Genomic DNA, 16,211 nt, shown 5'->3' on the forward strand with positions numbered 1-16,211 from the left:
GCCAAAATCAGCCCTTACTGGACCTACTCCTTTATAAAAAAAAACATATTTTAATTAACTTTCTTGATCCCGTTAACTTTCACATCTACTTTCACTCCCTATATATAATTTCCCCTGATGATGACATTGTGAAATACAAATTTTCTTTTCAGGCTTTAGTATACCTCTGTAGTTTCAATTCTGATAAAGGTGCCATAGGAACCAAACTATGTCTATCTTATCAAATCACTGCAGCAATCCCTAAAATCTCATTTTATTCTGTGATTTATCAAAACCAAACCTTTCATACATGAATCACTTTCAGATTATATCGTATTGGATTTTTGGATTGATTGATTGTTGGTTGCTTTACATCCAGTGTCATATATTGCATGCATGTTCAGGACGAAGTTTTGGATAGAAGATGAAAATGGACAAATAAACAAACGTTATCCTCTTTAACTGATCATTACAAATTAAACAAAGAAAAATCTTATCTTGCAGGTTCCTTTAACTGATCATTACAAATTAAACAAAGAAAAATCTCATCTTGCAGGTTTCTTTAATTAATATTTATGTTAGATTTCAAAATATCACTTAAAAAATTGAAATGGTTGTCCGAGGGGAGGGGGCTATTTTCAAATCACACTTAAATATTTCATGAATGGGCAGACTAGAAATGTTGAATAATCTTGTCAATTAACAAACTAAAAATGGCACATCAGATAAAATAAAAAGGTTGATACAATAAAACTACATAAAATTACATAAATGAATATTCATTAATTAAACAGTAATTTACCTATATACCTTATTAACAAAGGGAGCATTACACACTAAAGATTACTAACTGTAAGCATATTTAATTTGAACTCATCTATGCATTTATATCAGTCAAACGGGCCTCTACCGGTAGTTTTTAGTTCATTCGGGATAAACCTCATTATCTTCAGCATAGGAATATAAGTTCATATTGTGACTTCTGACGATTTCATCAATACGTTTTAAAAAAACCAAAGAGTACATTTACAATCCTAATAGAGATCCTTGTGGAACACCAAAATGTAGCTGCATATCATCATTATCAATATTTATTAGAGATAAGTTATGTTCTGTTGTTTCAGTAAAATCTAATCCATGAAAGGGCATTATCAAATATTCTGTAGGAGTATTCAAGATGTTCAATCAGAATCAGCTGGTCAATAAATTCAAATGCAGCACATAAGTCTAACATTACAAGAGAAAGCACAACAGTTGTTATCAAGTGCTAGCACAATGTTGTCATGAACTTTATTGAAAGCTGTGTCCTTTAAATGTCAACATGCACGGTTGGCCAACTGTATGTCAACATTAAGACAAAAATTCTTTTATGCAGTCACAGTAATAATGGTAACGATAGACTGAAAAAGAATTAAGACATTTTCAATTTTTCTGGCATATTACATAAGCGGGAGGATTGGTTATAGCCATAACACCAGGTTCCACCCATATTTATTTCTTAAAATGTCCTGTACCTAGTCAGGAATATGGCAGTTGATATCAAATAGTCAGATTCTATGTATGTTTGTTTTTGTTGCACTTCATCCTTCTGTTGTTCTGCTGATATGCTTTTTTTGTAACCCGGATTCGTTTTCTCTCGACCAATTTCTGACTTTTGAACAGCAGTATTTATATACTATTAATGTCTTTATTTCAGAGATTTAAATTGGGAATTACAAAAAAAGGTAAAGTTTTCATCAAATATTCTTAAAGTGATCCATATTATACATATTGAACAGCAGGTTTTTATAATGTTTTTATAACCAAGAAAAAACTTTTAACCAAACAAACTTTCCATAACAAAAGAAAGAGACACTTCCTTAAATAATTTTTTTGCCTTCCTAAATCTTGGTCCATCCTTTCAAAAAACGTTAGATTGTAAGAAGATTATAAAAACCCTGATCATGTACATGCTCTTTAAATACAAACAATTTATTTAAGAATTGAATGCTTCTTTTTGCAACTTCATTGGGGTGTAAAGCGTTACCGGAGTACATTTTGTTTCCGCGCTTCATTCTAACAAGAGTGCACACGGTCAACACTTTTACAACCCTATGAAGTTACAAAAAGAAGCATTCAATACTTATAATTACATTTTTTAGCAAGGATCATGAAAACACGATTTTTATCAAGTTTTTATTTATTTACCTGTGCACTTTATAGTGGGACCAAGTGTCATCATGAATGATAAATTTTATTGTGTAATGAGTTGCATAAGGAATAACGCTAGAATGCAGTGTAGCCAATCAAAATAACGTATTATAATGAAACATAAATCTAATGTTATTATAAATCTTTGTAACAGCTATTTCTTACCTTAAAAATCAATGCCAATGGTTATTTCCAACATGAATCCTTATGGACAAGCTGTAATGCTGTACCCTGGAATATGAAATGTCTTGGTCAATCAAAATTGTTTATAATACCTCTGTTGGTATATTTATGTACATGATATAGAAATAAGTGATTTATAATATTTCAAGGTAAAAGGAGAAACACATCAATGTGGCCTAAAAAGTAAAATGATAAGTCATTCGAAATTGTTTAAAAAAAATCAGTGTTCAAATATTGTAGGTATATTATTGGGGCTTCCTTTAATTTTTGTGGAGATCAATTTCAATGGATTGAGGACCAGTTGTATTTTTGTTGGTAACGATTCTCATGGATTGATGGACAGTTATATTTTTGTGGGTAACAATTTCCATTTATTCAGAAACATTTGTATTTTTGTAGGAATTTGATTGTGTTTTGCCAAAAAAATCTGCATGCAAGCCTATAGAAAATTTGCACTCTGTTTATTATTTATATTTGTTGTTCACCTATAGCCACAAAAATTCGTTCATGAAGAATAAAATTCTGCAAGTTTTGTATATCTTAACCCTTTCGCTGCCAAATAAATTGTTAACAAAACCCCTTCAGTGCCAATGCTTTTGTTGATTGTCTTAACAAGACCGCAAAAACGTCGACGTCATAGTAAAGGTATAATAGCGCCAAAAGATGTTAACTGCAAGTGGCGGGTAATTAAACTTTTTTTACTAATAGTCCATTTTCTTACATATAATACCGATTTTTGACTCCGAAGTTATAATATTTTAGACAAGTTACGTGTAATAAGATATTCTGGTCCCGGTTCTAGTAAAAGCAACAAGATACGGTAATTTTTTTTTTTTTTAGGGAGGGGTCACTGTTTTATGTTTTCCATGAAACATGACAAACTAATTGCACCGATTTTAAGTTTGACTTTACTTCTTTTAGTTGCCTTCACTTGAACTAATATCAGAAATTCCCTACTGTAGAGACGGTAACCTGTTAAAAAATCATATACTCCCGAGTCAAAGTTCGGTAATACGAAAAGAGATAATGCAAATTAATTTGTCACTACTTATAAATTAAAGAAAGTTTGTGATTATTTTGTGTGAACAACTTCATTATATGAGCTAGATACAAAATTCAAGATTCATATTAACATTTCTCAAGAAAGATATGTTATTCGTCGGTGTTACATCGTCTGTCGTGTTTCTTATATTTACTACATGGTTTATGAACAATTTTACGACAGAGAGCACACATGCATATACATGTTTCGGCCCTTTCCTGCAACCAGGGACATTTCGTACAGAACATACAGAACACTCTCTTCTTTTCGACCCGGCAATTTTCTCAAATGTCGTTTTGTTCTTATTATATGATCTTCGGAAATGTCATCAAACAATTAATTGTATAAAATAAAGACCTGATCGAACATTGTCAGAGTTCTTTTAATAGGAATTTTCTATCGTATCTTAATATTAAAAATAATGTGTTCATTAATTCTTGACAACCGTACAATAATAATTTACTGTGATTGTAATTTTGAATGTATAATTGTTCACAAAGTTTTCATGTTGTTTGCGGTTTTGCTATCTTTTATTTTGGAAGACAAATAGAAGAAGGGATAAATAATAAATGAGTACAGACATGCACCGATCAAAGAACATGTAGTTTACTAGGAAACATGTTACATGTTATTGTATCAATTAAAAGTGTCATGTTGACCTGGAATATTAATTTGGCCGGCACAATCCGGCAATACTCTTTTTTTACGATGCTATACAGGACATTGCATTTTCACACGATAAATACAATATTAAATATTTTCCTTGTATCTCTTGTATTATTCATGTTTAACTGTTTTGCCTTTGAAATTTATATAAAAGTATGCCGTATAAAGCCTAGAAAAATTAAACGCAGCAAAACAAAAAAAAAATTAACGAAATTTATTCCATGCATTAAAATTCTCTGGTGGCGTTTTAATGGAACATGGGCATAAATGTATATTATCAAGACAAATTTCTTCGTCGAATGAATTGTGAAAATCAGCACGATATAGGCAATGGTTTTGAAATTTCCCTGCAGTATTCTTTTATATGGCCTACATTCTGGTTAAATAATGTGTGATCCCTCACTCAGGAGGATAACCACGGATAAGGATTAGCAATAATCCGATGGATTCGTTATAAACGAATCACGTCATTAACATGTCGTGCACTTTTTGCGTACGTTTCATCTTTTTAAGTTTTTGATTTTTTTTGCGCTTTTTCTAATCCGTTCTTTGTAAAGGTATTTGAATAACTTCTATCTTCTATATTTTATGTATGTAAAATTTTATTTTTATTATATTCTTACAATTTTGGAAAGTAAATGCTTAAAAACTTTAGGCAGTTTAGGAAAGTAAGCCTAGAATATATAAATATACTAAATGGCCTACTGCAATAGCGTCGGGAAAAAAGAGTGGATTTGAAACTCTATAGTTCTAAATATTATATAATTTTATATATATTTATAAACGCATCCTTACGTAATTTTATTTTCATAAATTTCATAAAAAAGCTCCCCTTTCATATCTTTTAATATTGGTAAAAAAACGCGCGAATGTTTCAAGACGGAGGAATTAAATTTATCACTAAAACGGCGACGTCATAGTACATTACGTAGTTCATAACATCATTTCAATCGGCCGATGAATCGGCCCTTTGGCACTAAAAGGAGTATGACTTTGGGCCGATCATCGGCCCTATGGCACAGAACTCGTTAAATCGATTTTTACATATATCCCTATTGGTAAATCAATTTCCCCAAATTAAGTTAAGAGGGGGGGGTCAGTGAAATAAAGGGCTGCGCTTTATCGCATGATACGCCCGTTGCTCTTTTAACTTGTCTTTTATGCTTTAAATGAATTTATATGATCAACTAGAAATATTTATACTGCAATCAGCTATTTTACTATACAGATAAAGCTATACGTATAAACGTTAGCTTTATACGTCAATGACCTCAACTCACCTATAAGCCCCGCCTACTTACAACGTCACGTCACAACCATGACAACGTGTAGTAACAATGGTCAAACTTTTATGAATTTAAACCTGTTTTGTCTTCAAATTGATAATTTATATACCATGTTTATCAAATGCTATTAATTAAATTCATTTTCCCTTTCTAATTCCTTAAATTGTCAATGCTTACCGCCTAGACTACGCTCATAGGGAAATACCCCAAAATGGTACCCCAAGGGGGAAATTCCAAACACTTTTTTTTTAATAATATTTGTTTCATATTTTTATTATTTTTTTATTATTTTATCGATTTCAGTATAAAAACAATATACGTATAGTGTCTTGAAATATGAAATTTATTTGTATTCGGCACGAAACGGGAAAATGCTCGGTAGAACCTCGCATTTTCCCGTTTCTAAGCCTCATACAAATAAATTTCATATTTCAAGACACTATACGTATATTGTCTAAATATACATTAATATATTCACCAAAGTTTCATAAAATCCCCCTTTTTTAAGTATAAAAATTCATTACTTAAGGAAACGTAAAATCTAAAATTTATAAAAATGGAAAGGGAGCTTATGTCAATAGATATAAACAATTTATCAAAGTTGCATAAAATTTTGTGACAGTGTTAGTTATTGTCCCAAAATTGGAAATTCCCCCCTTTTTTAAGCATAAAAATTCATAACACGGAAATGTAAAATCTGAATTTATAAAAATTGAAAAGGGGCGTACATCAATAGATATAAACTATTCACCATAGTTTCATGGACATTGGTGAAAGCCTTTTTGAGTTATTGTCCGAAGTGTTGAAAATCCACCTTTTTTTTATGAATAAAGCCCCATAAATCCAAAACTTAAAATCTGAAATTTATAAAAATTGAAAGGGAGCTTACATCAATAGATATAAACAATTCACCAAAGTTTCATGGACATTGGTGAAAGCCTTTTTGAGTTATTGTCCGAAGTGTTGAAAATCCCCCTTTTTTTATGAATAAAGCCCAATAAATCCAAAACTTAAAATCTGAAATAAAAAAAAAACGAAAGGGAGCTTACGTCAATAGATATAAACAATTCACTTAAGTTTCATGGAAATTGGTGAAAGTGTTTTTGAGTTATTGTCCGAAGTGTGGACGACGGACGACGGACGGACGGACGGACAGACGGACGGACAACGGTATACCATAATACGTCCCGTCTAAAAGACGACGGGCGTATAAAAACTATGTGAATTAAGTTTTTTATCCTACATTGAACTTTTGATGTCGTCCCTAACTATTTTGATATAAGCGTCACTGATGAGACTTATGTAGACAAAACACATGCATGGCGTACTAAATTATAGTCCTGGTAGCTTTGATAACTATCTACTTCAAATCTTTAAAAACTTCAAAGTCATAAAAATGTAAAAATATGAAGAAAAAAAGTTTCACACCTTTAAACTTTAAAAAAAAACTAGAACACTTCCTTTAAATTAAATGCTGAAAATAAAATGTATTTCACTAGACGGTATATACCTACTTATATATAAGCAGTATTAGACCAAGTCTTACTCCACATCCATGTAAACATTGTCGCTGAAATAACATACAGAAGAATTGAAATTTAACATGAATATATATTTTTACAAATCTATTAAATCGGCCTAAAATTTAGTTTTCTATTAACATTTTTTTTAATTTAAATTTCAACCTCAATTTATTTTTACTATATGCTCTTTTAGTTATCTTTCATTGAATTAAAACTTCCCTTTGAAGGGAAATCCTATCTCAGATTCCTTTTTCATATCTAAAAATTTTATTCCTGAAAAATGGTTACAAAAAACTCAAGAATGTCAAACCAGAAAACATTGGGCTAAAACCCAGTTTAATTTTGGAGGATTCACTTCTGCTAATGCCCACATGAGAAAGTCAACCTACTCTCTTAACAAAAATTTTCTTGCTAGATTAATTTTGATAGACTTTTACTGACATATGCAATGGAATTGAAGTTTTATGCCAAATTGGCTCAGCTGAACCAAAATTGTGAATGGGAAGAGGGTATATAATATCTCACACTATCAGTCTTATACCTTCCAAGAAAGATTCCAAAAAACATTCTAGTCTAAAGGATAGCTGACCTAAGATCTTCTGCTTCACCCCATTGAAGAAAACCAAAGTGGTGATGTACAGATTGTGAAGATTGATGTCCAACATACTGATGGTGTCAGGATAGTTATATCTCACACTGTCATTCTAAGGCCTTCCTTATGGAGGATCCTTGACAATCTTCTAGTCATGATGACAGCTGAACCCAAATCTTCTGCTTCATCTCATGACAGAAAACCAACATGATGAATTGGAAGACAGTAGAGGATCCTAGACTGTAGAGGTTGATGTCTAAAACATTATTGGTGTCAGGATGGTTATATCTGACACTATCAGTCTAACGCCTTCCTTATAAAGGATCACAGACAATCATATAGTCAAGAGTATAGTCTTTGAAGATTGATGTCCAGGATACAGATGGTGTCAGGATGGTTATATCTCACACTATCAGTCTAACGCCTTCCTTATAAAGGATCCTAGACAATCATATAGTCAAGAGTATAGTCTTTGAAGATTGATGTCCACGATACTGATGGTGTCAGGATGGTTATATCTGACACTATCAGTCTAATGCCTTCCATATGGAGGATCCTAGACAATCTTCTAGTCAAGAGTACAGTCTTTGAAGATTGATGTCCAGGATACAGATAGTGTCAGGATGGTTATATCTGGCACTATCAGTCTAATGCCTTCCTTATGAAGGATCCTTGACAATCTTCTAGTCAAGAGTAAAGTCTTTGAAGATTGATGTCCAGGATACTGATGGTGTCAGGATGGTTATATCTGACACTATCAGTCTAATGCCTTCCATATGCAGGATCCTAGACAATCTTCTAGTCAAGAGTACAGTCTTTGAAGATTGATGTCCAGGATACTGATGGTGTCCGGATGGTTATATCTCACACTAACAGTATAATGCCTTCCTTATAAAGGATCCTAGACAATCTTCTAGTCAAGAGTGTAGTCTTTGAAGATTGATTTCCAGGATACTGATGGTGTCAGGATGGTTATATCTGACACTATCAGTCTAAAGCCTTCCATATGCAGGATCCTAGACAATCTTCAAGTCAAGAGTACAGTCTTTGAAGATTGATGTCCAGGCTACTGATGGTGTCAGGATGGTTATATCTGACACTATCAGTCTAATGCCTTCCTTATAAAGGATCCTAGACAATCTTCTAGTCAAGAGTGTAGTCTTTGAAGATTGATGTCCAGGATACAGATGGTGTCAGGATGGTTATATCTGACACTATCAGTCTAATGCCTTCCATATGGAGGATCCTAGACAATCTTCAAGTCAAGAGTACAGTCTTTGAAGATTGATGTCCAGGCTACTGATGGTGTCAGGATGGTTATATCTGACACTATCAGTCTAATGCCTTCCTTATAAAGGATCCTAGACAATCTTCTAGTCAAGAGTGTAGTCTTTGAAGATTGATGTCCAGGATACAGATGGTGTCAGGATGGTTATATCTGACACTATCGGTATAATGCCTTCCTTATGAAGGATCCTAGACAATCTTCTGCTTCATCTCATGACAGAAAACCAACATGATGAATTGGAAGACAGTAGAGGATCCTAGACTGTAGAGGTTGATGTCTAAAACATTATTGGTGTCAGGATGGTTATATCTGACACTATCAGTCTAATGCCTTCCTTATAAAGGATCCTAGACAATCATATAGTCAAGAGTATAGTCTTTGAAGATTGATGTACAGGATACTGATGGTGTCAGGATGGTTATATCTGACACTATCAGTCTAACGCCTTCCTTATAAAGGATCACAGACAATCATATAGTCAAGAGTATAGTCTTTGAAGATTGATGTCCAGGATACTGATGGTGTCAGGATGGTTATATCTGACACTATCAGTCTAACGCCTTCCTTATAAAGGATCACAGACAATCATATAGTCAAGAGTATAGTCTTTGAAGATTGATGTCCAGGATACTGGTGGTGTCAGGATGGTTATATCTGACACTATCAGTCAAATGCCTTCCATATGGAGGATCCTAGACAACTAGACAATCTTTAAGTCAAGAGTACAGTCTTTGAAGATTGATGTCCAGGATACTGATGGTGTCAGGATGGTTATATCTGACACTATCAGTCTAATGCCTTCCTTATAAAGGATCACAGACAATCATATAGTCAAGAGTAAAGTCTTTGAAGATTGCTGTCCAGGATACTGATGGTGTCAGGATGGTTATATCTGACACTATCAGTCAAATGCCTTCCATATGGAGGATCCTAGACAACTAGACAATCTTCAAGTCAAGAGTACAGTCTTTGAAGATTGATGTCCAGGATACTGATGGTGTAGGATTGTTATATCTGACACTATCAGTCTAATGCCTTCCTTATGAAGGATCCTAGACAATCTTCTAGTCAAGAGTAAAGTCTTTGAAGATTGCTGTCCAGGATACTGATGGTGTCAGGATGGTTATATCTGACACCATCAGTCTAATGCCTTCCTTATGAAGGATCCTAGACAATCTTCTAGTCAAGAGTAAAGTCTTTGAAGATTGCTGTCCAGGATACTGATGGTGTCAGGATGGTTATATCTGACACTATCAGTCAAATGCCTTCCATATGGAGGATCCTAGACAATCCTCAAGTCAAGAGTACAGTCTTTGAAGATTGATGTCCAGGATACTGATGGTGTCAGGATGGTTATATCTGACACTATCAGTCTAATGGCTTCCTTATAAAGGATCCTAGACAATCTTCTAGTCAAGAGTAAAGTCTTTGAAGATTGATGTCCAGGATACAGATGGTGTCAGGATGGTTATATCTGACACTATCAGTCTAATGCCTTCCTTATGAAGGATCCTAGACAATCTTCTAGTCAAGAGTACAGTCTTTGAAGATTGCTGTCCAGGATACTGATGGTGTCAGGATGGTTATATCTGACACTATCAGTCTAATGCCTTCCATATGGTGGATCCTAGACAATCTTCAAGTCAAGAGTAAAGTCTTTGAAGATTGATGTCCAGGATACAGATGGTGTCAGGATTGTTATAGCTGACACTATCAGTCTAATGCCTTCCTTATTAAGGATCCTAGACAATCTTCTAGTCAAGAGTACAGTCTTTGAAGATTGATGTCCAGGATACTGATGGTGTCAGGATGGTTATACCTGACACTATCAGTCTAATGCCTTCCATATGGTGGATCCTAGACAATCTTCAAGTCAAGAGTACAGTCTTTGAAGATTGATGTCCAGGATACTGATGGTGTCAGGATTGTTATAGTTGACACTATCAGTCTAATGCCTTCCATATGGAGGATCCTAGACAATCTTCTAGTCAAGAGTAAAGTCTTTGAAGATTGATGTCCAGGATACTGATGGTGTCAGGATGGTTATATCTGACACTATCAGTCTAATGCCTTCCTTATAAAGGATCCTAGACAATCTTCTAGTCAAGAGTACAGTCTTTGAAGATTGATGTACAGGATACTGATGGTGTCAGGATGGTTATATCTCACACTATCAGTCAAATGCCTTCCATATGGTGGATCCTAGACAATCGTCTAGTCAAGAGTGTAGTCTTTGAAGATTGATGTCCAGGCTACTGATGGTGTGAGGATCGTTATATCTCACACTATCAGTCTAATGCCTTCCTTATAAAGGATCATAGACAATCTTCTAGTCAAGAGTACAGTCTTTGAAGATTGATGTCCAGGATATTGATGGTGTCAGGATGGTTATATCTGACACTATCAGTCTAATGCCTTCCTTATAAAGGATCCTAGACAATCTTCTAGTCAAGAGTACAGTCTTTGAAGATTGATGTCCAGGATATTGATGGTGTCAGGATGGTTATATCTGACACTATCAGTCTAAAGCCTTCCATATGGTGGATCCTAGACAATCTTCAAGTCAAGAGTACAGTCTTTGAAGATTGATGTCCAGGATACTGATGGTGTCAGGATTGTTATAGCTGACACTATCAGTCTAATGCCTTCCTTATGGAGGATCCTAGACAATCTTCTAGTCAAGAGTGCAGTCTTTGAAGATTGATGTCCAGGATACTGATGGTGTCAGGATGGTTATAGCTGACACTATCAGTCTAATGCCTTCCATATGGTGGATCCTAGACAATCTTCAAGTCAAGAGTACAGTCTTTGAAGATTGATGTCCAGGATACTGATGGTGTCAGGATTGTTATAGCTGACACTATCAGTCTAATGCCTTCCTTATGGAGGATCCTAGACAATCTTCTAGTCAAGAGTGCAGTCTTTGAAGATTGATGTCCAGGATACTGATGGTGTCAGGATTGTTATAGCTGACACTATCAGTCTAATGCCTTCCTTATGGAGGATCCTAGACAATCTTCTAGTCAAGAGTGCAGTCTTTGAAGATTGATGTCCAGGATATTGATGGTGTCAGGATGGTTATATCTGACACTATCAGTCTAAAGCCTTCCATATGGTGGATCCTAGACAATCTTCAAGTCAAGAGTACAGTCTTTGAAGATTGATGTCCAGGATATTGATGGTGTCAGGATGGTTATATCTGACACTATCAGTCTAATGCCTTCCTTATAAAGGATCCTAGACAATCTTCTAGTCAAGAGTACAGTCTTTGAAGATTGATGTCCAGGATATTGATGGTGTCAGGATGGTTATATCTGACACTATCAGTCTAATGCCTTCCTTATGGTGGATCCTAGACAATCTTCAAGTCAAGAGTACAGTCTTTGAAGATTGATGTCCAGGATACTGATGGTGTCAGGATTGTTATAGCTGACACTATCAGTCTAATGCCTTCCTTATGGAGGATCCTAGACAATCTTCTAGTCAAGAGTGCAGTCTTTGAAGATTGATGTCCAGGATACTGATGGTGTCAGGATTGTTATAGCTGACACTATCAGTCTAATGCCTTCCTTATGGAGGATCCTAGACAATCTTCTAGTCAAGAGTGCAGTCTTTGAAGATTGATGTCCAGGATATTGATGGTGTCAGGATGGTTATATCTGACACTATCAGTCTAAAGCCTTCCATATGGTGGATCCTAGACAATCTTCAAGTCAAGAGTACAGTCTTTGAAGATTGATGTCCAGGATATTGATGGTGTCAGGATGGTTATATCTGACACTATCAGTCTAATGCCTTCCTTATAAAGGATCCTAGACAATCTTCTAGTCAAGAGTACAGTCTTTGAAGATTGATGTCCAGGATATTGATGGTGTCAGGATGGTTATATCTGACACTATCAGTCTAAAGCCTTCCATATGGTGGATCCTAGACAATCTTCAAGTCAAGAGTACAGTCTTTGAAGATTGATGTCCAGGATACTGATGGTGTCAGGATTGTTATAGCTGACACTATCAGTCTAATGCCTTCCTTATGGAGGATCCTAGACAATCTTCTAGTCAAGAGTGCAGTCTTTGAAGATTGATGTCCAGGATACTGATGGTGTCAGGATTGTTATAGCTGACACTATCAGTCTAATGCCTTCCTTATGGAGGATCCTAGACAATCTTCTAGTCAAGAGTGCAGTCTTTGAAGATTGATGTCCAGGATACTGATGGTGTCAGGATGGTTATATCTGACACTATCAGTCTAATGCCTTCCATATGGTGGATCCTAGACAATCTTCAAGTCAAGAGTACAGTCTTTGAAGATTGATGTCCAGGATACTGATGGTGTCAGGATGGTTATATCTGACACTATCAGTCTCATGACTTCCTTATGAAGGATCCTTGACAATCTTCTAGTCAAAAGAAAGGTTGATCATAAAATCGTCAGCGTCATTCAAAGGCAAAATAACAAATAAGCCAAAGTGGTGATTGGGGAAAAGCAAATTTGCTACTGTTCTACAATCAAATTTCAGAAGGTAGTTTAGCTGATTTTCCTCAACAATGTTTAGAACTTCAGTTCCATTGGATCTGTCTATCAAAATAGGATCTGCGTATGAAAATCTTTTTTTAAAATGGTAGGGATAACTCATATATGCCTATAGCAGAAGTGAAATCTCCAATTTTATCAAGTTTATATCCCCCTGTTTTCTAGAGCAGTAACATCCAATGTCTTTTGCACAGCTGAATACTTACCATCATAAAGCACAGGTCCTACCCGAAATTCAGCACAATATCTATAATTTTGATGAACAATAAAATAAAATGCATGACTACAAAAAAATATGTGTTACATATTTGTTTTTCGTTCATTTTTTTTACATAAATAAGGCCGTTAGTTTTCTCGTTTGAATTGTTTTACATTGTCTTATCTGGGCCTTTTATAGCTGACTATGCGGTATAGGCTTTGCTCATGGTTGAAGGCCGTACGGTGACCTATAGTTATTAATGTCTGTCATTTTTGTCTTTTGTGGATAGTTGTCTCATTGTCAATCATACCACATCTTCTTTTTTATATCATCCTACAAACAAAGATGGTGGTCCCCTTGTACTGACGGTACTAAGAATACAGTTGAAGATTTAGGTTATAAGTATTATACCTTGTGGTGATTGTAATTCATTATTGTACCAACAATAAGCCAATAGACTTATATTAATTTAACGATTTTTGACCTTGGAGAATATATTTTATCTACAGGTTACCTTTTCTGCGGAAGGACATCCTGATACTCGCTTTAGGAAGAGCAACCTAAAGGAGTAAAATCAATTTTTAATCAGTATCATCGGTATACAATCCATGCTGTCAGGCAGACATATACACCTTCCAATATTTCAATACACAAATTATAATTGACCTATTGATTATTATAATAGAAAAAACGACAAAAAAAGGAGAAAAAATAATATTGACCAAAGTTCCATGAGGTCAAGGTAATAAAATTTTATTTCTGGATACAATCTTATTATCATAAACAATCTTCTATCCAAGTTAGGTAGAAAATCAGGATATTTTAAGAAAGTTATTAAAATTTCAGAGTAAATATTTGTGGAAGCCGCCACCTTTTAAGACAACAATGACAGAACATAGAATTGCTTTGTCTTGCTTTTTTGTCCTAAGCTCAACAAAAATAGTGCTAAAAAGGTCAAATGTTATAAACTAACCTGTTTGCTTGTACTGGCCAGCTGAGCTGTGGATTATCTGGACTAAAGGAGTCTGTAGACCAAGACAAATGCCAACTGTAAGACACCTGACTCTTCCTTTCCATATACCAACTGTAAGACACCTGCCTCTCCCTTTCCATATACCCACTGTAAGACACCTGCCTCTCCCTTTCCATGTACCCACTGTAAGACACCTGACTCTTCCTTTCGATGTACCCACTGTAAGACACCTGACTCTTCCTTTCGATATACCAGTTTCAATTCTCTGTTATGACTTTGGCATGAGGTATCCAGCCAAGTTGTTATTTTTTTAAAAAGAATAAAAAAAAGGTAATTAAAATGTGGAAAGTAAAATATTCCATTTACAATTTTGAAGTTTTGTAATTTACAAACATTTAGAGACAGTTATTCATCCCTATTTAAAAACTTTACAAAAATATTAAATCATCCCCATTTAAAAACTTTGCAAAAATATTAAATCATCCCCATTTAAAAACTTTACAAAAATTTTAAATCATCCCCATTTAAAAACTTTACAAAAATTTTAAATCATCCCCATTTAAAAACTTTACAAAAATTTTAAATCATCATTATTAAAAAACTTTACAAAAATATTAAATCATCCCCATTTAAAAACTTTACAAAAATATCAAATCATCCCCATTCAAAAACTTTACAAAAATATTAAATCATCCCCATTTAAAAACTTTACAAAAATATTAAATAAATCATCCCCATTTAAAAACTTTACAAAAATATTAAATCATCCCCATTTAAAACTTTACAAAAAAAGTTACACATTCCCATTTAAAAGCTTTACAAAAAACAGTTAATCTTTACAGTTAAACATCCCCATTTAAAAACTTTTTTGAAAAACAATTAAACATCCCCATTTAAAAACTTTTTCGAAAAACAATTAAACATCCCCATTTAAAAACTTTACAAAAACAATTAAACATCCCCATTTAAAAACTTTTTCGAAAAACAATTAAACATCCCCATTTAAAAACTTTTTCGAAAAACTATTAAACATCCCCATTTAAAAACTTTATAAAAACAATTAAACATCCCCATTTAAAAAACTTTACAAAAAACAGTAAACTTTCCCCATTTAAAAACTTTACAATAAACAGTAAAATATCCCCTTTTAAAACTTCTACAAAAACAGTTAAACATTCTCTTTAAAAAAACTTTTACAAAAACAATTAAACATCCCAATTTAAAAACTTTACAATCACAGTAAGTCATCCCAATTAATACAAAACAGTTAAATGTCCCACTTCAAAAACTTTACAAAAACAGTTAAATATTTCCATTCAAAAACTTTACAAAAACAGTAAAAACATCCCCATTTAAAAACTTTACAAAAACAATTAAACTTCCCATTTAAAAACTGAACATTAAACAGTAAAACATCACCTTTTAAAACTTTACAAGGAACAGTTAAACATCCCCATTTAAAAACTTTACAAAAACAGTTAAATATCCCAATTTAAAAACTTTACAATAAACAGAAAAACATCCCCTTTTAAAACTTTTACAAAAGCAGTTAAACATCTTCTTTTAAAACTTTTACAAAAACAGTTAAGCATCCCAATTTAATTTTTTTTACAAAAACAGTAAATCATCCCAATTTAAAAACTTTACAAAACCAGTTAACATCCCAAATTTGAAAACTGTACAAAAAAAGTTAAACATCCCTTTTTGAAAACTTTACAAAACGGTTAAACGTCCCAATTGAGAAACTTTACAAAAAC

The 16,211-nt window shown here is 33.8% G+C and overlaps 1 protein-coding gene across 2 annotated transcripts; it reads right to left on the minus strand.

Annotated features, from left to right (window-relative positions):
- Nucleotides 1–200: 200 nt before the first annotated feature.
- Nucleotides 201–14,883, minus strand: LOC139518061 (uncharacterized). Of its 2 annotated transcripts, XR_011663278.1 has the most exons (6): nt 14,455–14,883; nt 13,996–14,041; nt 13,489–13,529; nt 6,861–6,916; nt 2,335–2,400; nt 201–1,379 (listed from the first exon to the last, which is right to left on the minus strand). XR_011663278.1 is itself a non-coding variant. In XM_071309718.1 (5 exons), the coding sequence occupies exons 1-4, from the start codon at nt 14,628–14,630 to the stop codon at nt 2,343–2,345; spliced, it is 336 nt and encodes a 111-aa protein (XP_071165819.1). In that variant the 5' UTR covers nt 14,631–14,863; the 3' UTR covers nt 201–1,379; nt 2,335–2,342. The 2 variants fall into 2 exon arrangements, 1 of the variants encoding a protein (XP_071165819.1); XM_071309718.1 differs by lacking the exon at nt 13,489–13,529 and having other exon boundaries at nt 14,455–14,863.
- Nucleotides 14,884–16,211: the final 1,328 nt, after the last annotated feature.

This window comes from Mytilus edulis, chromosome 3, assembly GCF_963676685.1.
Source record: "Mytilus edulis chromosome 3, xbMytEdul2.2, whole genome shotgun sequence".
NCBI lineage: Eukaryota > Metazoa > Mollusca > Bivalvia > Mytilida > Mytilidae > Mytilus > Mytilus edulis.